Below are 26,690 nucleotides of genomic sequence, written 5' to 3' on the forward strand. Positions count from 1 at the left end.
AGTGTACATGGATCTACCTACAGACTTTGATAAAAGGGTTGGCTCAATGGTTTATAAACTACAAAAGTCATTATATGGCCTAAGCAATCTACTTAGGCTTGGTTTGAGAGGTTCATCCGCTTTATGAAGAAAATAGGCTTTTGTCTAGGACAAACAAATCACACCCTATTTTGAAATACTCTCAAGGAGGTAAAGTTACAAGTTTAATGGTTTATGTGGATGACATTATTCTAATTGGAGATAATATGGTTGAGATAAATCATTTGAAGAAATATCTAGTTGCTGAATTTGATATTAAAGATCTTGGAGCCTTGAGATATTTTCTTGGAATGGAGGTAGCATGGTCAAAGAAGGGAATTGTTGTTTCACAATGAAAATATATTCTTGATCTCTTAAAGGAAATAGGAATGAGTGGTTGTAGATCTTCAGATACTCCTATAGATCCCAATGTAAAGCCCAAAAAGGTAAAAATTGAGGTTCTGATGGATACTACAAGGTACCAAAAATTGATTGATAAGTTGATTTACCTATCTCATGCTCAACCGGATATTGCCTTTGCAGTTAGTGTGGTAAGTCAATATATGCATTTACCATTTGAAGTGCATCTTGCAACAATTTATAGAATTTTAAGGTACTTGAAGAATACATCAAGAAAATGACTATTTTTTAAGAAGAATGAATGACGGAGAGTTGAAGTTTACATAGATGCAGACTGGGCTAGTTCAATAACTGATAGGAGATCAACCTCAAGGTATTGCATGTTTATCTGGGGAAATTTGGTTACTTGGAGGAGTAAAAAACAAAGTGTTGTAGCTAGGAATAGTGTGGACGTAGAATTTAGAGTGATGGCACATGAGGTTTTGAAGTGTTGTGGATTAACCATGTCTTAAAAGAGCTGAGACAACCAACAATCTACCCTTTGAAGTTTTATTGCGATAATAAAGTTGTAATTAGTATTGCACATAATCCAATACAACATGATAGAACTAAATATGTGGAGATTGATAGACAATTCATATAGGAAAAACTCAAAGTCAGTATTATATGCACGCCATTTGTTCCAACTACATAGCAACTAGTTGACATCCTAACCAAGGGATTTCAAAGACCAGTTTTTGAACATCTAACAAGCAAGTTGGGCATGATAGATATCTAGGCACCAACTTGAGGGGGAGTGTCGAGAATCTAGGAATATTGTTGCTATTTTTAGGAAAAAGGGCAAAATCTGATATTTATATTTAAATTTAGATTTTAGCCTGATATTTATTTTTAAAATTCGGATTTAGTTATAGTTAGTTCCGATTCTATTTTTTAGGGAAGTTCCTATTTTCCAGCTAGAGAAGTCTATATAAACTTATATTGTATCCTTCATATTTTATTTATAAAAGAGGATTAATAAAAATTTATTTTCCTCAAATCCTACACAGGAAGAGTGTGTTTACTCCCTGATAATCATCTCCAAAACCAACCCCTCACTTATCAGGGCATTGGATATATATATCTATATATATCACCACCACAGGGATGCTAATGTCAGCATTGTTAACATTCCTTTTCCTTAACTAATTGATTAATGCTAAATAACAAGTTATTTAGTAACAGTATACTTTTAGATCACTTGCAAGAATAAATGACGTCATAAAAGGGAAGCATGGAAGGGGGGCAAGAAAGCTTTAATCAAAGAATGAAATTAAATACTAATTACTATGCAAATTAATATGTTGCAAGTAACTACAGATTACTTCACATTTTAATATGTTGAGTTTTATTTGAATCTAGCTTCTCCCCTGAAAACATATGCATGCTGAATTATGCAAGCATGGAGCCTTGCAATCAACAAGCTTGAAAATGAAACCATGAAAAACTTCCAAAGATAAAGAAATCCATTGAATAGGTGAATAAATTTCAATAGAATTTTTTTATAGCAAGCCTACCTGTGTACCATTTCCACAGCATGCCACACAATTTGCCAAGCCATCAAGTATGACACTAAATTCTCTGAAAGCTGAAGCATTTTTGGCATCATTATTTTCATCTTCAGCACCTTTCATCTCCTCCTTACAACCAGAACAGAATATGACCAATAGGTTTGGACCTTTAATTCAACATGGTAACACAAAATTATAAACTGTTGGTGGAATAGGTGCATGAGTGGAAAGACAAATTGAGATAAATTTCATTTTGCAAACTCAATAAAAGAAAAAAAAAATGACCAACTATACATGTAATCATTCATGTAAAGGTTGAGTGTGTCATTCTAAAGGTTAAATGAAGCATTCGTGTGATCATAAAGAACCTGTACATAAGCTCCAAACCTAATGTATGAACAGGTATATAAGCTCCAAAGCACTACACAGAATATCTTACATTAAAATGTATAATCAGGGATTTCAGCCTATTAGACACCAGCAACCTATGAATAGAAAAATGTATTAGCCTTTTTGGAAAAGCAGATGACAGTATTTATTAAAGTAGATGACCATATGCTTCAAGAAAATTTCACAGTCATTTCAGAATATATGACCATTACAACGAACAAATATTGGAACACACCAACATGGACAAAATGATTAAAGGCCTAAATCAAAGAGATCCAATGAATTGATCTGGACCACTTTAATACCGTTTCCTTGCAACTGATTTAACTATTAATCTATGGAGTAATAGGAAAAAAAATCCATATATGCCCTCTGAAACATGTTCTGACATCATCAAAGGAAACAAAATATTCTTATTATCACAAAACTCTCTTCTAATACCATGGGTAGTAGTAATGATCCACAACATAACTGCTAGAACACTTGCAAAGGGGAGTCTTTTTAGAATCCATATCCAAGACCAGTCCTCCAGATTGGGAAAGAACACACCTCAAACAAACTGAAATCTGGAGATGCTTTTTTATATTGGAGCAAGGAGTTGCAATGGACACATAAGGCCACAGATGTTGTCAATGTTTCAGAGCTACAAGGCACTTGAAGGCACAAGCCTAATCAGTCTCATTCAGCCAAATCCTGATCCTCTAGTTGCTAAGGTTTTACACTCTAGATGTTGCACTTAAAAGAGATAACTTGCATGGTAACTTTTAATTCAATTAACTTGGAATATTCTTTACAGAGAGAAAATTGGTGGATATTATGAGCGATTAAAAAGGAGTGAGGTGTGAAATCCTAAAATCAACTCCAAAATAAGTAGCTCCTACTTTTAGCATTAAGATAATATTAGTAAACAAAAGTTTCATAGTAAATTGATCGAATATCATCAAGAAAGGCAGAATTAATCAATCTGCTACTTGAAGCAAGGGTTGTTTCGCCTATGTTTTCTGTTCCAACTGTTCCAAGGCATAATTGAATGACACCCACTGTAGAAATTTCCACCATAAGCTCATGGTCTATGCCATTACTGAGAGTCAAGGTAGCTTTAATCGTTCATCAGATGAAAACACCCTTAAATTGATGAAGAAAAGAACCCAATGACCTGGATGCATCCAATGCTTTCCAATTCAAGACAGAAGCAATGATGGTGAAGCACCAAATTGGAAAGACCAAGGTTCAACAGGATAAGGCACTGCAATTTGAGAGAAGCATTTGAAACGAAAGGGAAGGAGATAGCTCATAAAGTTTTAGATGGCAATAAGGCATCGAGATTGGATGGGTATGGAGGTTTTCGACGCGTTCTAAATTCCTGGTGTATTAAAAAGGCCCAAAGGATGTAACTTACATACATACTGTGTACTTGGCTTTCGTCCCCTTTATGTTAGATGCCTTTACTAATCCATAGTATCTTAGTTTGCCTGCAGAAAAGAAGGCTCAGAGGATGCTATACGTTCATCATGTTAGTTCCAAAGAGAGGAGGATGGACAAGATTAAAAATTTTCAGTGCATGTCTGACGGTGATATAAAATCTAATAGTAAATATTTATGTCAGATGGGCATATAAATCTAATAGAAAATATCCATCATTGGACAGTGTGTGGAAAGTGGCCTATGAACCACAAAATAAGAAAGAAGAAACAAAATGATGGTGGACTTACAATTTAGAAGTAGGTATAGAAGATGCATGGCTTGCTTTTGCACACACAATCCAGCTTCCTTCCTCAATAATTGTGAAACACTTTTGAGTACCAGTGTTCCAAACCTGTTTTAACCGGGCTTTCATTCAGTAAATAAAAGAAGCAGGAAAAATGTTAAAACACTCAACGATAATGAATACTCTAAACTCACTTTTCCCTCTCCAGATATGCATTGCTTCTCATAAGAATCACATTCATTATAGACACTGCTTCCAATATTACACATTCTTCAGTACTCCCCACGGCAATTTGATGCATCAATTCAAAGAGAGAAACCCAGTTTACACAAGAAACCAACATTGCAGTACCCTGTTCCCAGCGTTCCTTTTTCCGTAGAACTTCTGTATCAAATAATCTGGCTCCAAGCGGATTATAGACCGGGTAAAATGTCTCATCCTTGTTCACACTAACTAAGTCTCCAGATTTTGCACTTTCTGGCCCATGGGAATCCATAATGCTGTCTCTGAAGCAAAGATCTTCAACAATGACATTGTCCCTGACCAGAGTGCACTGGGAAGATCAAATCAAAGTCCATAAGCATGTGAGCCTAAAAGCAATTTTAGGAACATTGCCCTGTAGAGAATAAAACTAGCAGATTGCAATGATAACATAAAAAGTATAGTAGGTATCCTCCAAAAATATAGATTATATAAGATAACAAAAAAAAAAAATTATAACCAAAAGTTAGAAGAATCAAAGCATATATTTTCATATATTGTCTATTTAGAGCCACTATTAACCAGACATAACATACCTTATAATGAGATAGGATGATATTTAATCAGCTATGTAGCACAAACATGATCTCAAAACACAGATTTGACAGGGCACAAACAATTCTCAGCAGATATGTAAAAAATAAAAGAAAATTTAAACAAAAAGGGAAAAAATAAAGGAAAAGAAAAAGATAAGAAACTTATGTGTAAGGTACTTGCTCAAATATTGTTTAATGTTCAATATCATTCTCTTCACCAATGAATGTAACCCATTAGGGGTTATGGGCTGCCAAGAAATCTATTCTCTAGTCATGAACTAGGATTGATTTGCCATCACCAATTCTAAAATACTGCTCTTGCTTGTTCTCAGTTCATGTATTTTGACTTTGATAATTTTGAATGATTGAGGTTAATAAAGTTCTCAAGGAAATGGAGGGAGGTAGATTCTGGTTTGGTGTTGATTGAAAATCCTTCAAGATTTCGGTTGAGAATGTCCAAAGTAAAGCGGTTGGAAAGGTGTTGGAAAGAATTTGAGACTTTCCTTCTTAGATCAAGTTTCGCGAGAAAGGACTCACCATTGTTGGAAGGGGCAGACTCATTTGTGATAATAATGACTAGAATGATTGTGAGAGCGGGGCAGAGAGGTTTATTCGAGGGGTTTCTAGTGGGCAGAAATAGGACGAGTGTCTCATTCACAATTTGCGGATGACACCATCTTTTTCCTAGAGCATCCTTTGAAGAGTTGCATTCTCTCAAGTTAATTTTGTTGGTGTTTGGGCGGTTATTAGGGCTAAGGATCAATCTAAATAAGAGCACTCTCTCGGGAATCAACATCAGACAAGACCAAACTGCAAGGTTGGCTTCTCTACTTGAGTGTGCAGTCTCTGATTGACCTTTAACGTATTTGGGTCTCCCTTTAGGGGGGAACCCAAATTTGCTCTCCTTTTGGGATCCAGCGTTAAATAGAGTCTCTAGGGGGTTGGATGGATGGAAAAAAGTCTATTTATCCTTAGGGGTTATTGGCTGCCAAGATATCTATTCTCCGGTCATGAACTAGGATTGATTTGCCATCACCAATTCTAAAATACTGCTCTTGCTTGTTCTCGGTTCATGTATTTTGACTTTGATAATTTTGAATGATTGAGGTTAATAAAGTTCTCAAGGAAATGGAGGTAGATTATGGTTTGGTGTTGATTGAAAATCCTTTAAGATTTCAGTTGAGAATGTCCAAAGTAAAGCGGTTGGAAAGGTGTTGGAAAGAATTTGAGACTTTCCTTCTTAGATCAAGTTTAGCGAGAAAGGACTCACCATTGTTGGAAGGCACAGACTCATTTTGTGATGACAATGACTAGAATGATTGTAGCAGGGGAGAGAGGTTTATTCGAGGGGTTTCTAGTGGGCAGAAATAGGACGGGAGTGTCTCATTTACAATTTGCGGATGACACCATCTTTTTTTCTAAAGCATCCTTTGAAGAGTTGTATTCTCTCAAGTTAATTTTGTTGGTGTTTGGGTGGTTATCAGGGCCGAGGATCAATCTAAATAAGAGCACTCTCTTGGAAATCAACATCAGACAAGACCAAACCGCTAAGTTAGCTTCTCTCCTTGAGTGTGCAGTCTCTGATTGACCTTTAACGTATTTGGGTCTCCCTTTAGGGGGGAAACCAAATTTGCTCTCCTTTTGGGATCCAACGCTAAATAGAGTCTCTAGGAGGTTGGATGGATGGAAAAAAGCCTTTTTGTCCTTAGGAGGTAGAATCACCCTAATTTAGTCTTGTTTGTTAGACATCCCAAGCTATTTTCTTTCTCTTTTCAAGGTTTTGGTTTCAATAGATTTGAGGATTGAGAAATTACAAAGAGATATTCTATGATCAGGTTTTGGGGAGGGTAAAAGAGATCATTTGGTCAGTTGGGACATGGTCTATAAGCCTAAGGAGTCTGGCGGGTTAGGGTTTGGGAAAATCTCTCCGAGGAACCAAGCTTTATTAGGGAAGTGGCTTTGGAGGTACCTTAAGGAAGGTTCTACCCTTTGACATCATGTTATCTTAAGTATCTATGGGACACATCCTAATGGATGGGAGGCCAACAATATAATTAGATGGCCACATCGTTGCCCTTGGAAGGCCATTGCTCATATTCTTCAAGTCTTTTCTACACACATTCGTTTTGTGGTAGGTGATGAGACCAAAATTCGTTTTTGGGAAGATCTATGGTGGAGGGACCAATATCTTTGTTTACAATTTCCAAGACTTTTTAGAATCACCACTACTAAAACTCGTCCTATTTCAGTTATTCTGGGTAGCAACACTTCTTTGTCTTGGGATCTAGTCTTTAGACGCAATCTAACTAATGAGGAGATTGTGGATCTTGAAAGACCAAAGTCCTTACTTTCCCTTGTTCGTTTGACTCCTTTTGTTCCAGATGTGAAAGCTTGGATGCCGTCCTCTTCCGGAATTTTCTCAGTTAAATAATTTTTTTCAGCCTTATCCATTGTCTCAAATTCTATTCTTTTCTACCCAATTAATTTTTTTGTGGAAATCAAAAGTCCTATCTAAGGTCAGGGTCTTTGTTTGGTTAGTGGCACATAAGAAGGTAAATACCAATGACATGTTGCAGTTGAGAATGCCTTTCAAAGCCCTTAACCTTGATTGGTGCATCCTTTATAGGAAGAACAAAGAGACAATTGATCATCTCTTCTTGCATTGTCCGATTACTTTGGGATTGTGGTGTAGAATTTTTTCACAGGCTGGGATGGAGTGGGTTCAACCTAGCAATATTTGCGATATGTTGGTGATTTCCTTCAAGTGTTTTGGGTATTCTATAAGAGGCAAGATTCTTTGGAGGATCGCATGTCTCTCTTTGTTGTGGATTGTGTGGAGAGAGAGGAATGCTAGGATTTTTGAGGACATTTGGAAGACGCTGGAGATGATGTGGGATCAGCTTCATTTTTATGTTTCTTTCTGGGCTTACTATACAAACATTTTTAAACCCTATCCTTTGAGTGTAATCCAACTTAGTTGGCTTCCGTTATGTACACCCTAGAGTAGGGTTTATAGGGTTAGGTTGTTTTACTTGTATAGGCCTTTTGTTCCTTTTGTATAGCCCTCCTTGGTTTAGTGGAGGTTTACTTAGTTCTTTCGATTAGGCGACCTTTTGTATAGTCTTCCTTGGTTAGTGGAGGTTTACTTAATTCTTTTGATCAAGCTTGTACTTCACAAGGAAGATTTCTCATCCTTCTCAAGTTTTTTTTCTCTCTTTTAATACATATATTTTGTTTCTGATAAAAAAAAATGATAATGACCAAAATGCTTATAGTAAAGCTTGGATGGAGGAAGGGACTACAAGCTGGAGATGTGTGGCAGAAGGTTCCTACAGTGCTCTGTTTTTTTCTGTGGGAGAGAAGTTCAATTTGGTTTTTCTAGAAGGTAGGGGATACCTAAGGAGTTGGAAGGTTTGTGCCAAAAAGTTCAGTAGCTTAGGCATATGTCCTCAAAGGTTTGAGTAGATGGCCCATGCAGCTAGTCTCCAACTGCAGGAGCATGGAGAGGGAGACCCTTTCAAAGGAGTTTCTTATGCAAGGATGGTTAGCAAAGATTGAGGTAAGGTGGGTGACACAGTGTGCATTCAAATAGGAATGGGGAAAATCAACAAAAATATGGAACACCTACAGTGTTGCATTGTGGAAAGATGGGATGGAATTTCAGATAAGCTCCTGGACCTGTATACACTAATATCATGGGCAAGGTTTAACATGCGCCTGAAGAGGAAACTCCATTTGGCTTTGATGGGTGCATCCCTCATTATGTCTGAGTTTCAGAAGGTTGTTGTGGCTGAAAGGGTGTTGCAGTTGGGTATGAGAAATTTCAGGGAGAAGAGTTTATACCTGGAGAAATGGGCTCCACAAAAGTTGGCTTTATGCCTTTAAATGATTTTGTAGATTGGTTGGGGAAGTGCTAAGGGAGAGAATTTATTTATTTATTTTTTTGCATCTTCTCTTTTTTTCCATTTTTGTTTGGTGCTTGTTGTAAACATCCTATGTACTTCTGGTGTACTGCTTTTTTGTCATATCTATAAATTTTATTATCTATAAAAAAATATTGAAAAGCATAAAGTCAAATTGTAGCATAAAGGGATTTACACAGCCTCCTAGAAAGTTTTAGTGAAACTCTAAGATTCTATATATCTCTTTTCTCATCTATCTTCTCATTCTTCTTCTTTCTCTTACCCTCTTTTTCACTACCACAAGCCAAAAAAAAGGAGTAAAAAATAAAAAATAAAAAGCTGCAGGATACACATGGTTGTTTACAATAAAATTGTTGAAGATCATGCAATATTTTCCAGCTAGTCACTAATTATTGGCATAATTTCTACCTGTCTATGCCTATCACAAAAAAAAAAAAAAAAAAAAAAAAACCATCTCTAGTTGTCTATAATTTTTCCCCTTATCAAGATCTTGGTAAACTATTTCCTATTCTTTTAAATTCTTCCTCATTGGTAAATTATTTTCTTATTTCAGAATACTTTGCAATTATACTACCTTAATTCTTTATCTTTATCTCGAGTTCAGCTAACTCTTGTGTATAAATAGGTTGTAATCGCTCTATAATTAATAAAAGAATTGTGAACACCATTTGCAGCATGGTATCAGAGCCCCTTCTTGGGTTCTTTCTTCTGTGCTTCTTTTGATTTAATCCAGCCTTCATTGCTAGATTCAGATGTCGATCACCTTTGAAAAATCAGAGAGCTCTATTGGGCAAGTTGTAAGCCTAAATGAAAGTCCTACCATCTAAATCGCAACGCATAAACTTAATGGACAAAAACTTCTTGCAATGGACTCAACCCGTGAAGTCCTTCATCAAAGGGAGAGGGAAGATGGGTTTCCTAGATGGAAGCAAGAAGGCTTCGATTCCAACCAATCCAAGCTTTCAAATCTGGGATGCGGAAAACTCTATGTTAATGTCCTTGCTAGTCAACTCTATAGAACCTAAAATCAGTTAGAGCTATATATCTCTACACAACAGCAAGAGAAACATGGGGAGCAGTGAACTTGACCTATTCACATTTAGGGAATGATGCCCAATTGTACATGTTAAAACAGAGAGCAAATGGAATCAAGCAAGGTCATACGTCCATGACAGCCTACTATAATATACCGAATAACTTATATCAAGAGATGGATCTCAATCAAGACCTGGACTGGAAGTGCGTACAGCATCAAATATAAGCAACGCTTGGAGAAAGACCAATGTTTTTATTTTCTTATAGGTCTAAAATCTGAATTTGGCCAAGCTAGGAGTCAGATTCTTAGAAAGGAGCCTATTCTTAATGAGGTCTTAAATGCCATTAGAAGAGAAGAGTGCGGACTTTCAATCATGATAGGGAATGTACAGACTGAGAATTCTTGCACTGATAATGGATAATACTCCTCAACTTGTGGCTAATCCAAGAACTGCCTTTCTTAGCGATCAATGGAAAGGGCAGCAAAGGAGATGACTGTTGGAATCCAACAATTTTTCCTGATTTCATGGAGTTTATTTGATTTATTCCTGATTTTATGCATATTTAAATTAGTTGACCATGTAAATTAGGGAAGTTGTAATTTAAAGGATTTATAGGAATAATTTTAGGAGTAGGTCAGCTGTTTTTTTGGTTTCCATTTATTGTACAAGTTTGAAAGTTGTATATATATTTGTACTAATTTTTTATTGAGAGAATAAGAAGATTTCTTATTTTCCAACATGGTATCAGAGCTAAAAAAACACCCCTGGTTGTTTTTTCTTCTCTTGGCCTTCATTAAAAGAATTCCTGGTAGTTTTTTCTTCCCTTGGCCTTCATTGCCAAGCCTTGCCTATCATATTCACAACCTTCTATTGCCATCAACCATTTTTTTATCCCTTACTTCTTCCTTTGTTTTCTTCTACCAATTGTGGAAGAAACTTCTGGTAGAATCTCGTTGAACCAACCCAAGACAACAACCCATTTCGATAATCCCAAATTCATATTACAACAGAGAAGCTTAATAGGCATAACTATCTTGAGTGGTCTCAATCAGCAAAACTTCTCCTTAAAAGTGGAGGGAAAATGGGATATTTACATGATGCCATTGTGATACCAAAACAATCTGATCCATCTTTTGAATCATAGGATGCTGAAAATTCCATGATAATGTCATGGCTACTAAGTTCAATGTAACCAAAAATTGGCAAACCATTTTTGTTTCTTTCTTTGATTAAGGAGATGTTCAAATCAGTGAGTTGAAGAGCATGATCGATGACACCAAACAGAAAGATCTCTCAGTGACAGTCTACTACAACACATTGAAGGTCTGGTGGCAAGAGTTGGATCTCTATCAACATATTGAAGTGGAATCCACAGCATATGCAACAAGGCTGGCTAAGATGATTGAACGGGATCAAATCTTTGATCTTCTGCCTGGACTAAATCCACAGTTGGATCATGTAAGAGGTCAAATACTTGGAAAATATCCTTTTCCATCTTTACATGAAGTTTATTCCTATGTGCGTAGTAAAGAGTCTAGAAGGGTTGTCATGATGGGACCAGCTCCACAAGAGAATCCAACACTCAATACAGTTAAGGACAACAATCCCAGACTTAAAAAAAAGCAGTGTTTTAAAAACTGGTCTGACCGTCGACCGGTGACCTTTCCGGTCCGGTTCCCCCTTTTAGGCCGGTTATCAATTGGACCAGTGCTGAACTGCTTGGGCCGACGGTTGAACCGTCGAACCGCTTGGGCCGAGCGGTTTTTGGAGAACCGAACGGTTCAACACCACAACCTTTATTTGACTAAGTGGGTCAATTTAGTCCACTCCCCCTCACGGCCCAACATTGTTGGCCTACCCCTTTTTTTGACAAAATGGACTAGATCCTCTCCCTGGCCCAACATTCATTACCCACACCCATCTTGCATAATGGGCCCTTAATCAAGGGTTGAACCATAAGCCCAACAACCACTTTGGCTTGATTGCCTAACATGAGTTACATGGGAAGAGGTTTATAAAGCACTTTATTTTCCCTCTTACTTTCGATGTGGGATAAGGTAAAGGGATTTAAAAGCAAAAATCAACATTTTTCCTACAAGCTGCAGCAAGAGGGTTTGAACCGTAGACCACAAGCTCATAGTAAGCATTACTACTCCACTATGTTGCATCCTTGTTTGTGTTAATTTTTAACAAAAAATAACTAAATAGCCTATTTCAAAAAATAATATATATATAAATCACATGTGTTTTTTTTTTTCATTTTCAATTTGTTTTCATATTTAAATACGACTTTTTTTTTATTTACCATTTTGAATATATTTTCATATTTAAATATTGTATATATTTTGTTTAATAAATTTAAACCATTAATACATTTATATAAAAATGAATAAATAATATTATAAATATTATTTAATTTATAATTATATATTTTAAATATTTTTTAATTATTTTTAATTTTAATAAAATATAAAATATATATTTATGACGTCACCGGTTCAACTGAGGTTTGACCATCGGTCCGACCAATGAACCGTGAACCGGTAACTTTTTAGGTTCAATTTCCGGTCCAATTCTGAAAACATTGAAAAAAAGCGAGAAAATGAGACTAGATAGTGTGATCATTGTAATAAGCCAAGGCACACTAGAGAGACTTGCTGGAAATTGCATGGAAAGCCATAATCAAAGGCCAAGGACAGCCACAAAGGGCAACAAGCAATTTAGAAATGACAAAGGATTTTAGTGTGAGGTAATGAATGCACCATCAATTGAGACACCAGATTTAGCATCAACCTCAAATAGTCTCCCTTTCACAAAAGAACTAGATCTCTTGTAAAAGATTATAGGAAAATCTAAGGTTTCCTCTTCCTCCACTTCGTGTGCTTATGCACAATCAAGTACTTAATACTTCAAGTATTCTCCATTCTAACCCTTGATTCAAGAGCAACCGATCACATGACGAAAAAGTCTAATGTTTTTCTATCCTACATTCTATGTTTTGGTAACCAAAAAAGTATAGGTTGCTAATGGATCTTTGACTCCCATTAGTGGTAAAGGCAATGTTTTAGTCACTCATAATATTACTCTTTCATCAGTTTTTCATGTCCTAAATATGTCTTGTAACTTATTGTCCATCACTAAATTAACAAATTCAAAATTGTTCTATAACTTTCTTTCCCACTTATTGTGTGTTTCAAGACCTAACTACAAGAAAGATGACTGACCATGCTAAAAAAAGGGAGGGTCTCTACTACTTGGTTATCAAGGAGCAAGGAAAGATTCAAGTTCATCAGATAAAAGGAAACACGGGAAAAGAACTCTGGATAATGCATGAAAGATTAGGGCATCCAATTTTTTTTCTCTTGGAAAACTTTGTATCCTAAATTGTGTATCAACTTCGATCTTTCTAAATTGTAATGAGAAGTCTATAAGTTATCCAAAAAGCCACCACATTTCTTATACTTTGAGCAAAAAAAAGGGGTGAAATTCCTTTCTCTCATCCATACTAATGTTTGGGTCCCTTCACGCGAGTTCCTTGTTGTTAAGGAGCAAAATGGTGTTGTAGTGCCAGCGAAAGCTTTGATGCCAATAATGTTAGTTCAAGAACACAAAGATTAAACAATCACACATAAGGTACACGAGGTTTTAACGTGGTTCGGCCAACCATGCCTACGTCCACGGATGAGAGATAATGATTCCACTATACAATAGAGAATATTATAGAGGACAGAACCAGATACAACTATTGGGTTCCCGAAACATCCCATGTTTCCCCACTCCTTGTATCCATACCTTATTACGAGCCATCTCGCTCCACTGGGTACATCCCGTTCTTCCTCACATCTCTATCCACCTTGTATAGTCTCTACAGGCCCATCTCCATCTCATAACTTTTTCCCCTCATGACCTAGAATATTTATAGAGATATTTCCAACAACCTTCCTTATTCTATAAGGAAGTCTAATATTACAATAATATATCAACCTAGAAATATTCTATATAATATTCTTTACAAAAAGGAATCTATACTAATTAGGAATTTGGGACACTTCCTAACAAATGGTTCATAAGTTTTATTGATGACTTTGCCTGAACCACATGGATCTATCTTTTAAAAGAAAATTTTGATACTATCATCACTCTTAAACAGTTCCACCAAATGATCCAAATCCAATTTAATGCAAAATTGCAAGTTGTGAGGTTGAATAGTGGAGGGGAGTATTTAAAACAAACCGTTGAAAATTATTTCTTAGAGAATGAGATTATTCATCAAACCTCTTGTGCAGATACTCCTCGACGGAATGAGGTAGCCAAAAGAAAGAATAGACATTTGTTGGAGGTAGCTAAAGCCCTAATGTTTGCTAGAAACATTCTGAGTTCTTTTAGGGAGATGCAGTACTTACAACTACCTACCTTATCAATAGAATACCCACTAAAAGCCTGAACTCCAAGACTCTAATAAACACCTTAAAACAACACCTACCCCATGTAAATTGCATTGTCTCCCTTCCACCTAAAGTCTTTAGTTGTATGTACTATATTTGTCCATATCCCTAACAAAAACTAATCCTTCTAATCCCTCTCTTCTTAATCATGGCTTTGACATTGATCTTGATATTCCTATAGCTATTTAGAAAGGTGTTAGAAGTCATACTAAACATCCTGTGTCAAATTTTCTGTCCTATCATAGACTTCGCCACTAGTATAAGGCCTTTACCCTCTCCAACTTTGAACCGCTCACCTTAGCCTTTTTGGCCCCCTACCACACTGTCTTCCCTTTTATTCTTAGTTCCAGTTTTGCCAAGGGGCCTAAAATTTCCTCTTCATAACCATCCATTGGAAGCCCCAAAACTTTGCTAAAAGCCATTAATCTACTAAAATTTCCTTAGAAACAGGGGATATCCCGCCTCTGCACCTCTGGGGCACTTCCCTCCCCCATAACGTAAGCCTCTTCCTCCTCCCCAACCAAAAGATTCGATTCCACTACTGCGCAGTTTGATTGAAGATTTACCCTCGACCCATCCTTCAAGATCATGGAAAGGGGGCCATTTCTCACATATTCTACCATCGACAGGTCCTCCCTATCCATCGGCGACAAATCACCCCAACAAATCAACCCTACCTCGCGACAAGCCTCCCCGACATCCCCAAAGAAAGGAGTAGAAGAGAGTACCCCTCGCTTTAGAAAAAGAGATTACCATCGTACCTTGAAAACGCACCACCTCCGACATCAAAACCTCATCCATAGGTGAGAAACCCTCTCTCAACTGCCTCTCACCAAGCTCGTCAACAGGGGACACTCCCCACTTAGGGCAAAGAAGATCCCCGCTATTAAGAAGAAAACCCCAGTTTTTTTCTCTTTCTAATATCCATCTTCCCCTTCTGATCTTTCCTCTCTTTCATCCTTTTCAAAAAGGTCAAAATCTCCCCTTCAAACCCCTCTGTCGGCATTCCTATGCAGTGGCTAACAACTAGAGGACCAACTATGAGTACCCGCTTCCTCACCCTCCTCCAAATCCTCCTGTATTGCCCTTTCTGAGAAATCCTCTAACGCCTCTTCGACAATCCCTAATTCCTTACTCGAATAGCTAGAGCCCTCCGTCACCCTCCCATCCACCAAAATCACCCTTAAAGGGTCCATTAATGGTAGTGCATCTGCCTCTAAAACACAACCCCGGTTAGATCCCCTGCCATTGGTGACAAGTGCCCTATCTAGTCCCGAGAGAGAAGAAGAAGAAAGATCCCGCTTCCCCAAGAACAAGGGGGAGGAATCATGTACCTGGAGGCCTCCTCCAAGAGAGCTTCGCCGGTGATCTCTGCACAATGAGACGCCGACAAAAGTGATCCTATCTCGACACCAAAACCATCTCCATCAGGCCTCCAACAGTCAACGGCTCAAAAGCCCCCGAGAGCCCTAGCCCCTTTTAAAACCTCTTTAGCAATAGGTCGGCCCACATTCCACGGGCCTTTTAAAAGGCCACTGTTTTGGCCTACCTCAAAAAAACTGGGCCTCCTCTCCACTTCTACCTCCATCACCTAGCCCACACTGCTTATGCAATGGGCTAGAGGCCCTTCAACTGAGGCCCCCTTCAAAACAAAGGACACCCTTCCTCTACGCCTTTCATCCTCTGACCCTCCCATTGACACAAAGTCAGAGTCAGCAGCGCGCAGTCCTTTCAGCAGCAAGTTTCTCTACCTTCGCACGGCACAGCAGCCTCTGCAGACTGCCAAAGAGGCTGCACCTAATCCATGTTACAACCAGCAGGTGAGCCACCCCCTCCTTCAACCCTAACCTCCTGCTTCTCTCCCTCCCCACTTCTGAACATCGGGACAACTTTCAACACCCTTGGTTGCGCCTCCCACCACAGCTAAATAGGATAACAAGTAGAGCCAACAACCACCTATAAAGAGCTTGGCCACTCCAAGCCCTTTAGTTTCACCAAAATTCTAAACCACTGAAACTACTTAAATGCAACAGTATCTTCATCCACTGCAACAAACTCCAAAAATGCAACGGTAGACCCACTACTCTCACCCATACTTCATTAACTTGCTTACCTTTTCGAAAACACCCCGCTTTTGGGTCCCACCTCTCCAGTTGCAGAAACTTCTCCTTAAACAACACTTTTTCTGCCTCTACTTTATCCTTAAACTCGAATAGAATGAAAGGACCCCCTAGCCTCGCAACCTTCACCCCTCTCAGGTTCCAGTGAAATCTTCCTCAGCTACCCAGTGCAGACAAGTCTGGAACAGAAACGGAATGCTCTCCCTATCTCCCAACCAAACACCAGTCCAACAGCTCCCTCCTTCTTAGCAAATCCTTTTCCCCAAGCTGTAGCCACACCGCTTCCCCTAACCTTCTTGCTCTCGATTTCAAAACATCAGCAAAGGACTCTTTCGCATTCTCCTCAGGAACCCCAACTCTGCTCTCTGTCCTAACAGAACTAGGGAAACCCTTGGACTCTTCTTAGGTCATTACTCTAAGAGAACTGTTGAAATTTGGCATTCAAAGTTAGGGTTTTAATTTAGGAAAGTATTTTAGGGATAAAAAAGGAATCATTTAGGATGATTCAGTTTCCTAATTTTAGGAGAGAATCAAGTTAGATTGATATTTTCTTATTCAGTCTTTTGTGTATATATATGTGTATGGTGTGTACCTAAAATATCAATAAAGGAATTCAGAAATTCTTCATGGTATCAGAGCCAGTTTCTGAAACCCTAATCCCTTCTGGCCACCTCTTATTCAGGCCATCATTCATTCCGGCCAAATCTCTCTGACCATCTCTCAATCCGGTCATCTCTCTCTCTGGCCATCTCTCATTCCGATCATCAATCCCTGTTCTCAAAGCCAAGGGAGAAAACGCTTTCCGGTCGGTCGAATAGTCGTCAGAAAACATTCACTGCCGGCGATTTTTCCGGCGAACTTTTCCGGCAACGATTTTTTTCACACCGCAAGGAACGCCTGGAGGAGATCTCCAACTTTTCCCAAAGCACCGGAGCCAGAAAACCATCCACGCGCCGCCCACACGCGTTTTTCTGGCCGGCGACTGCATCTCACGCGCCGGCACGTGAGGGCGTGTGAGCCACTTTCCAGCGACGCGCTTCCTACTCCAGGCTCGCCTGACGCCGACCAGCCACCCTTCATACCTGTTTTTGCCATCCGAGCCTTGCACGTGCCTCTTTTGGGTTCTTTTGCCTCCGCAGGCCCTCCGATCAGTTTTTCCGACGTCCTCCGACTATTTTTTCTCAACTCCAATCCCTGCACGTGCCTTGGGAAGTTTTCTTCTACCTTTCCGGTCCATGACAAAATACGGAATGGCATCATCACAAGTATCCAGCGTCACGTCACCAGAATCAGGGGGCAGATCTGAAATTCCAAACCTTGGTGGCAGTGATTCCTCTCCTATTCTCATCACAGGACACAAATTAAATGGCCATAACTATTTACAGTGGTCACAATCTGTGTTGCTGTTCATTTGCGGTAAAGGAAAGGATGAGTACCTCACTGGAGAAGCAGTCATGCCAGAAACTATAGAACCGGGTTTCAGGAAGTGGAAGATTGAAAACAGCATGATCATGTCATGGCTTATCAATTCCATGAACAATGACATAGGTGAAAATTTCTTGTTGTTTAGGACTGCAAAGGACATATGGGATGCAGCCAAAGAAACTTATTCAAGTTCTGAAAATATTTCAGAACTTTTTCAGGTTGAATCAGCCCCACATGACTTCCGCCAAGGAGAGCAGACAGTTACTCAGTATTACAACACACTCACAAGGTATTGGCAACACCTTGACTTATTCGAGACTCACTCATGGAAATGTTCTGATGATGCAGCAACATACAGGAAAATTGTGGAACAAAAGAGACTGTTCAAGTTTTTCCTAGGACTAAACAGGGAATTGGATGATGTTAGAGGCCGAATCATGGGCATTAAACCCCTGCCAAGTCTCAGGGAGGCTTTTTCAGAGGTTAGGCATGAAGAAAGTAGAAAGAAAGTGATGATGGGATCCAAAGAGCAACCTGCCCCAACATTGGATGCCTCTGCCCTTGCTGCTCGGTCATTTAATAGTAGTGGTGGAGATCGTCAGAAACGGGATAGCCCTTGGTGTGATTATTGTAAGAAACCAGGCCATTATAAGGAGACTTGCTGGAAGCTTCATGGCAAACCGGCTGATTGGAAACCAAAGCCACGGTTTGACAGAGATGACAGAGCACACGTGGCTGCCAACTCTGAGAGCACATTTGTTCCCGAGCCGAGTCCATTCAACAAAGAGCAGATGAAGATGCTACAGAAACTATTAAGCCAAGTTGGCAGTGGCAGTACTACCGGTGTAGCCTTCACTGCTAATCGAGGAGGAATGAAGCCGTGGATAGTGGACACAGGTGCTTCTGATCACATGACAGGAGATGCTGCCATTCTTCAAAATTACAAGCCAAGTAATGGTCATTCATTTGTCCATATTGCTGATGGTTCAAAGTCAAAAATTGTCGGGACAGGTTCTATCAAACTTACTAAAGACTTATATCTTGACTCTGTCCTCCATGTTCCAAACTTGGATTGTAATCTTTTGTCCATTAGCAAATTGGCCCGTGATCTTCAATGTGTTACTAAATTTTATCCAAACTCGTGTGTTTTTCATGACTTGAAATCGGGGAAGATGATTGGCAGTGTCAAAGGACAGCTTTGCTGTCCACACCTTCCTTATTTTACTGTCCACACCTTCCTTATTTTAGCCCTTCACACCTTCCTTATTTTAGCCCTCCACACCTTCCATATTTTAGCCCACACTTGCTGTCCACACTTCTTTCCTTAATTTAGTCCACCCTTCTTTCCTTATTTTAGCCCACAATTGTTTCCTTATTTCTCCATTGATTATTCTGTACAGTTAGCATATATTATTTGATAGATTATAGTTTACATGTATAGGGCTAGAATCATGCTGTAATTTATTTGTTTTTATTTGCTTTCATGTAAAGCATCCTTGTAAAGTCTATATATAATATACAAAACTCAAGGCCAAGGTATTCGGTCATTCACACAATATTTTGACATGGTATCAGAGCAAGGTTGCTAATTTTTCTTCCCTCAAATTCTTTTCTGTCTTTTCGGTTTCGGAGGTGCCTCTCGTATCTTTCGGTCAAGTCTGTGTTGATCCGTGCTGCACCCAACCACAACCATTTTTCTCAGTATTTCTGTGGTTGTTCAGTTTTCTTCTGGGATTTTTTTTGGTCCATCCTTTTGTCTCGGGTTCTATTTATTTTCTATGGATTCCGCACCTCTGTGTGTTAAGTTTACAGGCATAAATTATTCTACCTGGGCATTTCAATTTGAACTTTTTCTCAAGGGAAAAGACCTTTGGGTCATATTGATGGCACGGATGTTGAAAAACCATCAACTTTTGACAAATCTCAGGATGTTGGGTCTTCTCCTTCATGGGCTGTGCTTGATGCACGCATCATGTCTTGGCTTCTTGGTTCAGTGGAGCCTCATATTGTCACCCACTTGCGGCCCCATCGCTCCGCTCAATCTATGTGGGCTTATTTGAAGAAAGTTTATCATCAAGATAACGATGTTCGTCGCTTTCAATTAGAACATGCGATTGCCACGTTTCAACATGGTAGTCTTTCCATCCAGGACTACTACTCAGCATTTCTGACTCTTTGGCATGAATATGCTGATTTGGTTACAGCGGATGTTCCTATTGCTGCTCTTTCAACTATTCAGACTATTCACGCGACTACCCGGCGTGATCAGTTTCTTATGAAACTACGTCCGGAATATGAATCTGTCCGCTCCTCTTTACTGAATAGATCTCCTGTTCCCTCTCTTGATATTTGTTTTGGTGAGTTACTTCGCGAAGAGCAACGCCTTAGTACTCAAGCTATTTTGGAGCAATCTCATGGCAGTTCCGGGACGACAACTGTAGCTTATGCTGCCCAAGGCCGTGGACCACCTATGCATTCTAAAAACTTGCAGTGTTTTTGCTACAAGGAATATGGGCATATTGCTGCCACTTGCCCTAAGAAGTTTTGTTCTTATTGCAAGAAGAAGGGTCACATTATCAAAGAATGTCGTATTCGCCCCCAGAATCGTCAGGCCCAAGCATTTCAGACTTCGGTTATTATCCCTCTTGTAGCAACTTCTGCAACACACGACTCTCCTTCAGCTGCGTGCTCTATTCCTGCACCTCCTACACCAGATTACTGCACCCCAGAAATGGTGCAACAGATGTTAATTTCAGCATTATCAGCAATGGGGTTTCAAGGTAACAATTCTACTAAACTCTGGTACGTGGACTCGGGGGCCTCTAATCACATGACTAATAATCCCACCGCTTTGTGTCATGTTCGGCCCTACGCTGGTCAATCTTCCATTCAGACTGCCAATGGGAGCTCTTTGCCCATAGCTGCTATCGGCGATGCCTCCTCTAAGTTCACTGACGTGTTTCTTGCTCCTCAGCTTTCCACAAATCTTATTTCTGTTGGCCAATTAGTTGATAACAATTGTGCTGTTAATTTTTCTGGTAATGGTTGTGTTGTGCAGGACCAGGTAACGGGGAAGCCGATCGCAAAGGGACCTAAAGTGGGGCGCTTGTTTCCACTATTTTTACCTGTTCCAGATTTTCTCCACTTTCTTCTATTAAGTCTTTTGCTTGTAATAATGTTTCAGATCTTAGTATGGTGTGGCATCGTCGTTTAGGCCATCCCAATACTCAAATCTTATCTCATGTATTGAACTCTGATTTACCTGGTAATAAGGATCGTTATTCTTTATCTCTTGAGTGTGATTCTTGCAAACTTGGTAAAAGTAAAACTCTTCCCTTCCCTTTGCATGCAAGTAGAGCATCTCATTGCTTTGATCTTATCCATAGTGATGTTTGGGGACCTTCCCCGGTTAGTTCACATGAGAAATTTAAATATTATGTGACTTTCATTGATGATCATAGCAAATTTACTTGGGTCTACTTTCTTCGCTCTAAATCTGAGGTCTTTCATACTTTCACTGAGTTTTTAGCGTATGTTGACAATCAATTTTCTACTTCTATTAAGACATTACGCACAGATTCCGGTGGTGAGTATTTGTCTACTGAGTTTCAAGCATTCTTGGCTTCTAAGGGTATTATTCATCAACGTTCATGTCCCTCTACTCCTCAACAAAATGGAGTTGCCGAACGCAAAAATCGTCATCTTTTAGATGTGGTACGTACTCTCTTGTTAGAATCTTCTGTTCCATCCATGTTTTGGGTAGAGGCTCTAAAAACTGCTACTCACTTGATTAATCGTTTACCTTCTCAAGTCCTACATATGGAGTCTCCTTATTTCCGCTTATTTGCTAAGCAACCTAGTTATGATCACCTTCGTATTTTTGGTTGTGTATGCTTTGTTCATTTACCTCCTCATGAGCGACATAATTTATCTGCTCAATCTGTTCGATGTGCTTTCTTGGGATATAATATGTGTCAAAAGGGATTTGTTTGCTATGATCCTACATTACATCGTACACGTATTTCTAGGAATGTTATTTTCTTTGAAAATCAACATTTCTTTCCTATATCCTCTTCTACTGTGTCATCCTCTTCTACTGTGGTCCTTCCCTCCTTTGAGCAACAGTTCTCAGATCTTCATCCAGTCAGTTCTCGCTTTCAACCAGGTATTGTGTATACGAGACGCTCCCGCCCACAGTCTCTTTCAGTGGCTCACCCGATATCTGATCCTACCACGCTCCAGATGCAGTCAGTTGCAGCACCTTCAGTACGTCGCTCTTCTCAAGTGTCTGTACCTCCGAATAGGTATGGATTTCCCTCTTCCAGTTCTGGCAATTCTATTTCAGCCCTTACTGCTGCATTGTCCAAATTTGATATTCCCACATGCTACTCACATGCTGCTAAGCATGATTGTTGGCGACAAGCTATGCAGGAAGAAATTGCCGCTCTAGAGGCCAATCACACTTGGGACATTGAGCCCTGTCCTCCCACTATCGTTCCTCTGGGTTGCAAATGGGTTTACTCAGTCAAGGTCCGATCTGATGGAAGTTTGGATCGTTACAAAGCTCGGCTTGTTGCACTTGGGAATAATCAGGAATATGGTGTCAATTATGAAGAGACCTTTGCTCCTGTGGCTAAAATGACTACTGTTCGTACGATTCTAGCTCTTGCTGCTTCCAGTGATTGGCCACTACATCAGATGGATGTAAAAAATGTTTTTCTTCATGGGGATCTTAAAGAGTGTATTTATATGAAGCCACCCCGGGATTGTTTCCCTCTCCGACTTCACATGTGTGTAAGCTTCGTCGCTCTCTTTATGGTCTCAAACAGGCTCCGAGAGCCTGGTTTGATAAATTCCACACCACTTTATTACAATTTTCATTCAGGCAGAGCAAGTATGACACTTCCTTGTTTCTTCGGAAATCAGACATGGGTATTGTTGTTCTTTTGGTTTATGTTGATGATATTGTGATCACTGGTTCCGATTCTGCTTTACTTGGTCAGCTCAAAACTCATCTCTCCGAGTCCTTTCATATGAAAGATCTTGGGTCTCTCACATATTTTCTTGGTCTTGAGGTGCATCATAGTCCCTCTGGTATTTCCCTCAATCAACATAAGTATGCGAGTGACTTGGTGGCTACAGCTGGTCTACAAGGGGCTACTTCTGTTGATACTCCCATGGAATTAAATGTCAAGCTTCGCAAAGAGGAGGGCGACTTACTTGCTGATCCCAGTTTATACAGGAAGTTGGTGGGTAGCCTTGTTTATCTCACCATTACTAGACCGGACATTTCTTTTGCTGTACAGCAAGTCAGCCAGTTCTTTCAGACTCCTCGTCATCTTCATTTGGCTGCCGTTCGTAGGATCATACGCTATGTTCAAGGCACTTCTACTCGTGGCTTGTTCTTCCCTGCAGGCAATTCTACTCGCCTTGCTGCTTATAGTGATGCTGATTGGGCTGGTTGTGCGAATACCCGTCGCTCCATCACTGGTTGGTGTGTGTTCTTAGGTGATGCATTGATATCTTGGAAAAGTAAGAAGCAAGACAGAGTCTCTAAGTCATCTACAGAATCTGAGTACCGGGCGATGTCTCTTGCTTGTTCTGAAATCATTTGGCTTCGAGGTTTGCTTGCGGAGTTAGATTTTTCTGAGACCGATCCTACACCTCTACATGTCGATAATACAAGCGCTATTCAGATCACGGCCAATCCTGTCTATCATGAGCGCACAAAGCATATTGAAGTGGACTGTCACTCTATCCGTGAAGCCTTTGAAGCTCGTGTTATCACTCTTCCACATATTTCCACCGACTTACAAATAGCTGATATCTTCACCAAGGCTCTCCCTCGTCATCGACATTGCTTGCTAAGTAGCAAATTGATGCTTGTTGATCAACCTGCATCAATTTGAGGGGGGCTGTCAAAGGACAGCTTTGCTGTCCACACCTTCCTTATTTTACTGTCCACACCTTCCTTATTTTAGCCCTTCACACCTTCCTTATTTTAGCCCTCCACACCTTCCATATTTTAGCCCACACTTGCTGTCCACACCTTCCTTATTTTAGCCCTCCACACCTTCCATATTTTAGCCCACACTTGCTGTCCACACTTCTTTCCTTAATTTAGTCCACCCTTCTTTCCTTATTTTAGCCCACAATTGTTTCCTTATTTCTCCATTGATTATTCTGTACAGTTAGCATATATTATTTGATAGATTATAGTTTACATGTATAGGGCTAGAATCATGCTGTAATTTATTTGTTTTTATTTGCTTTCCATGTAAAGCATCCTTGTAAAGTCTATATATAATATACAAAACTCAAGGCCAAGGTATTCGGTCATTCACACAATATTTTGACAGGCAGTGCTGAACTGTGTTCCGGGCTCTACCTCCTCTCATGTGGCCAATTCTCAAACCAAATCTCTCAAGCAAGTTGCGTACAGTCTCAGAGTATGTTAGAGTCTTTCAATTCTATGTCAAATTCTAAGGTCAATAAAGATAGTGAGATTATAATGTTACACTATCGTCTTGGTCATCCTAGCTTTGTTTACCTTGCAAAATTGTTTCCCAGATTATTTATCAATAAAAATCCAGCATCTTATCACTGTGAAATTTGTCAGTTTGCAAAGCATACTCGAACAGTATATCCTCAAATCACATACAAACCTTCGACTATTTTCTCTCTAGTACATAGTGATGTGTGGGGTCCCTCCTGGATAAAAAATATTTCTGGCACTCGATGGTTTGTGACATTCGTTGATGATCATACGCGGGTAACATGGGTTTTCCTTATGAAAGAAAAGTTAGAGGTCGGGCACATTTTTCAAACCTTCAATCTTATTGTTCAAAATCAATTCAATTCCAAAATTCAAGTCCTCAAGTCAGATAATGCAAAGGAATACTTTACTAGTAGTCTCAGTACTTATCTTCAAAATCACGGCATTATCCACATAAGTTCTTGCGTTGACACCCCACAACAAAATGGGGAGGCTGAACGCAAGAATAGACATCTCTTGGAGGTTGCCCGATGCCTTATGTTTTCCTCTAATGTTCCAAACTATTTCTGGGGGAAGCTATTCTCACAGCTACCTATTTGATTAACCGTATGCCATCCAGAGTGCTTACCTTTCAATCCCCACGTCAACTTTTCTTAAAACAATTTCCTCACACCCGTGCAGCCTCTTCTGATTTACCACTCAAAGTATTTGGTTGCACGGCATTCGTTCATGTGTATCCTCAAAATCGTAGCAAATTTGCTCCTCGAGCCAATAAGTGCATTTTCCTAGGGTATTCTCCAACCCAAAAAGGGTACAAATGCTATTCTCCAACCAACAAAAGATTTTACACCACCATGGACGTCTCTTTCTTTGAACATGTCTTCTTCTATCCCAAATCTCATGTTCAGGGGGAGAGCATGAATGAACATCAAGTTTGGGAGTCTCTTCTTGAGGGTGTACCTTCTTTTCACTCAGAGTCACCAAATCCTTCCCAATTCGCGCCCACTGAGTTGTCCACACCCATGCCATCATCAGTCCAGCCAGCCCAACACACAAATGTTCCTTCTCCTGTGACCATCCAGTCTCCCATGCCTATTCAACCTATAGCCCCACAACTTGCTAATGAGAACTTACAAGTTTACATCAGGAGGAGGAAAATACAGGAATTAGAGCATGGATCACAGTCAACATGTGGCCAATATATTGACTCCAATTCAAGTCTTCCTGAAGAGAACATAGGTGAGGATAGGGCTGGAGAGGTGTTAATTCACAGCATTGATGATTCTACTCTGCCGATTGCATTGAGGAAGGGTGTTAGGAGATGTACAGATCATCCAATTGGGAATTATGTTACATATGAAGGGCTATCACCATCTTACAGAGCATTTGCTACTTCTCTTGATGATACTCAGGTTCCCAACACAGTACAAGAGGCATTCAAAATGTCAGAATGGAAGAAGGCAGTACAAGATGAGATTGATGCACTTGAGAAGAATGGGACGTGGACTATCACAGATTTGCCGGTTGGGAAGAGGCCCGTGGGGTGCAAGTGGATTTTCACCATAAAATACAAAGCAGATGGATCAGTCGAGAGATTCAAGGCTCGTTTGGTAGCTAGAGGGTTTACACAATCCTATGGGATAGACTATCAGGAGACTTTTGCTCCTGTTGCAAAACTGAACACTATCAGGATTCTTCTCTCATTGGCTGTCAATCAAGATTGGTGCTTGCAACAACTGGACATAAAAAATGCGTTTCTAAATGGTGACCTAGAAGAGAAAGTCTACATGGAAATACCACCTGGTTTCGAAGGAAGTATGGCAAAGAATCAGGTTTGCAAACTCCAAAAATCTTTGTACGGCCTTAAACAATCTCCCCGAGCCTGGTTTGATAGATTCACAAAAGCAATTCTGAAGCTGGGCTACAAACAAGGTCAGGCTGATCATACTTTATTTGTCAAGAAGTCTCATGCCGGAAAAATGGCCATATTGATAGTCTATGTTGATGATATTATTCTATCTGGGAATGATATGGAGGAATTACAGAATTTGAAGAAGTATTTGTCAGAAGAGTTTGAAGTTAAAGACCTTGGAAATTTGAAATATTTCCTTGGAATGGAAGTGGCTAGATCAAGGAAGGGAATTGTAGTCTCTCAAAGAAAATACATACTCGATCTTCTTAAGGAGACCGGTATGCTTGGATGCAAACCAATTGATACTCCTATGGATAGTCAGAAGAAACTTGGTATCAAGAAAGAAAGTACACCAGTAGACAGGGGGAGATATCAGCGGCTCGTCGGGCGCTTGATTTATCTCTCACACACTCGGCCAGATATTGGCTTTGCAGTGAGTGCTGTAAGTCAATTCATGCTCAGCCCCACTGAGGATCACATGGAAGCAGTCTACAGGATTCTTAGATATT

General features: G+C 39.6%; 1 protein-coding gene across 2 annotated transcripts in view; it reads right to left on the reverse strand.

The window, feature by feature from the left end:
• The window catches only part of LOC117931331 (protein SENSITIVE TO UV 2), a 78,288-nt gene that overhangs the window by 12,998 nt on the left and 38,600 nt on the right, over window positions 1-26,690 (reverse strand). For both annotated transcript variants that reach the window (XM_034852291.1, XM_034852282.1), the window contains exons 8-10: window positions 4,221-4,565; window positions 4,031-4,134; window positions 1,935-2,095 (exon numbers count right to left, since the gene is read on the reverse strand). In XM_034852291.1, coding sequence (XP_034708182.1) covers window positions 1,935-2,095; window positions 4,031-4,134; window positions 4,221-4,565 — 610 coding nt within the window. The remainder of the gene's footprint in view (window positions 1-1,934; window positions 2,096-4,030; window positions 4,135-4,220; window positions 4,566-26,690) is intronic.

This window comes from Vitis riparia, chromosome 2, assembly GCF_004353265.1.
Source record: "Vitis riparia cultivar Riparia Gloire de Montpellier isolate 1030 chromosome 2, EGFV_Vit.rip_1.0, whole genome shotgun sequence".
NCBI lineage: Eukaryota > Viridiplantae > Streptophyta > Magnoliopsida > Vitales > Vitaceae > Vitis > Vitis riparia.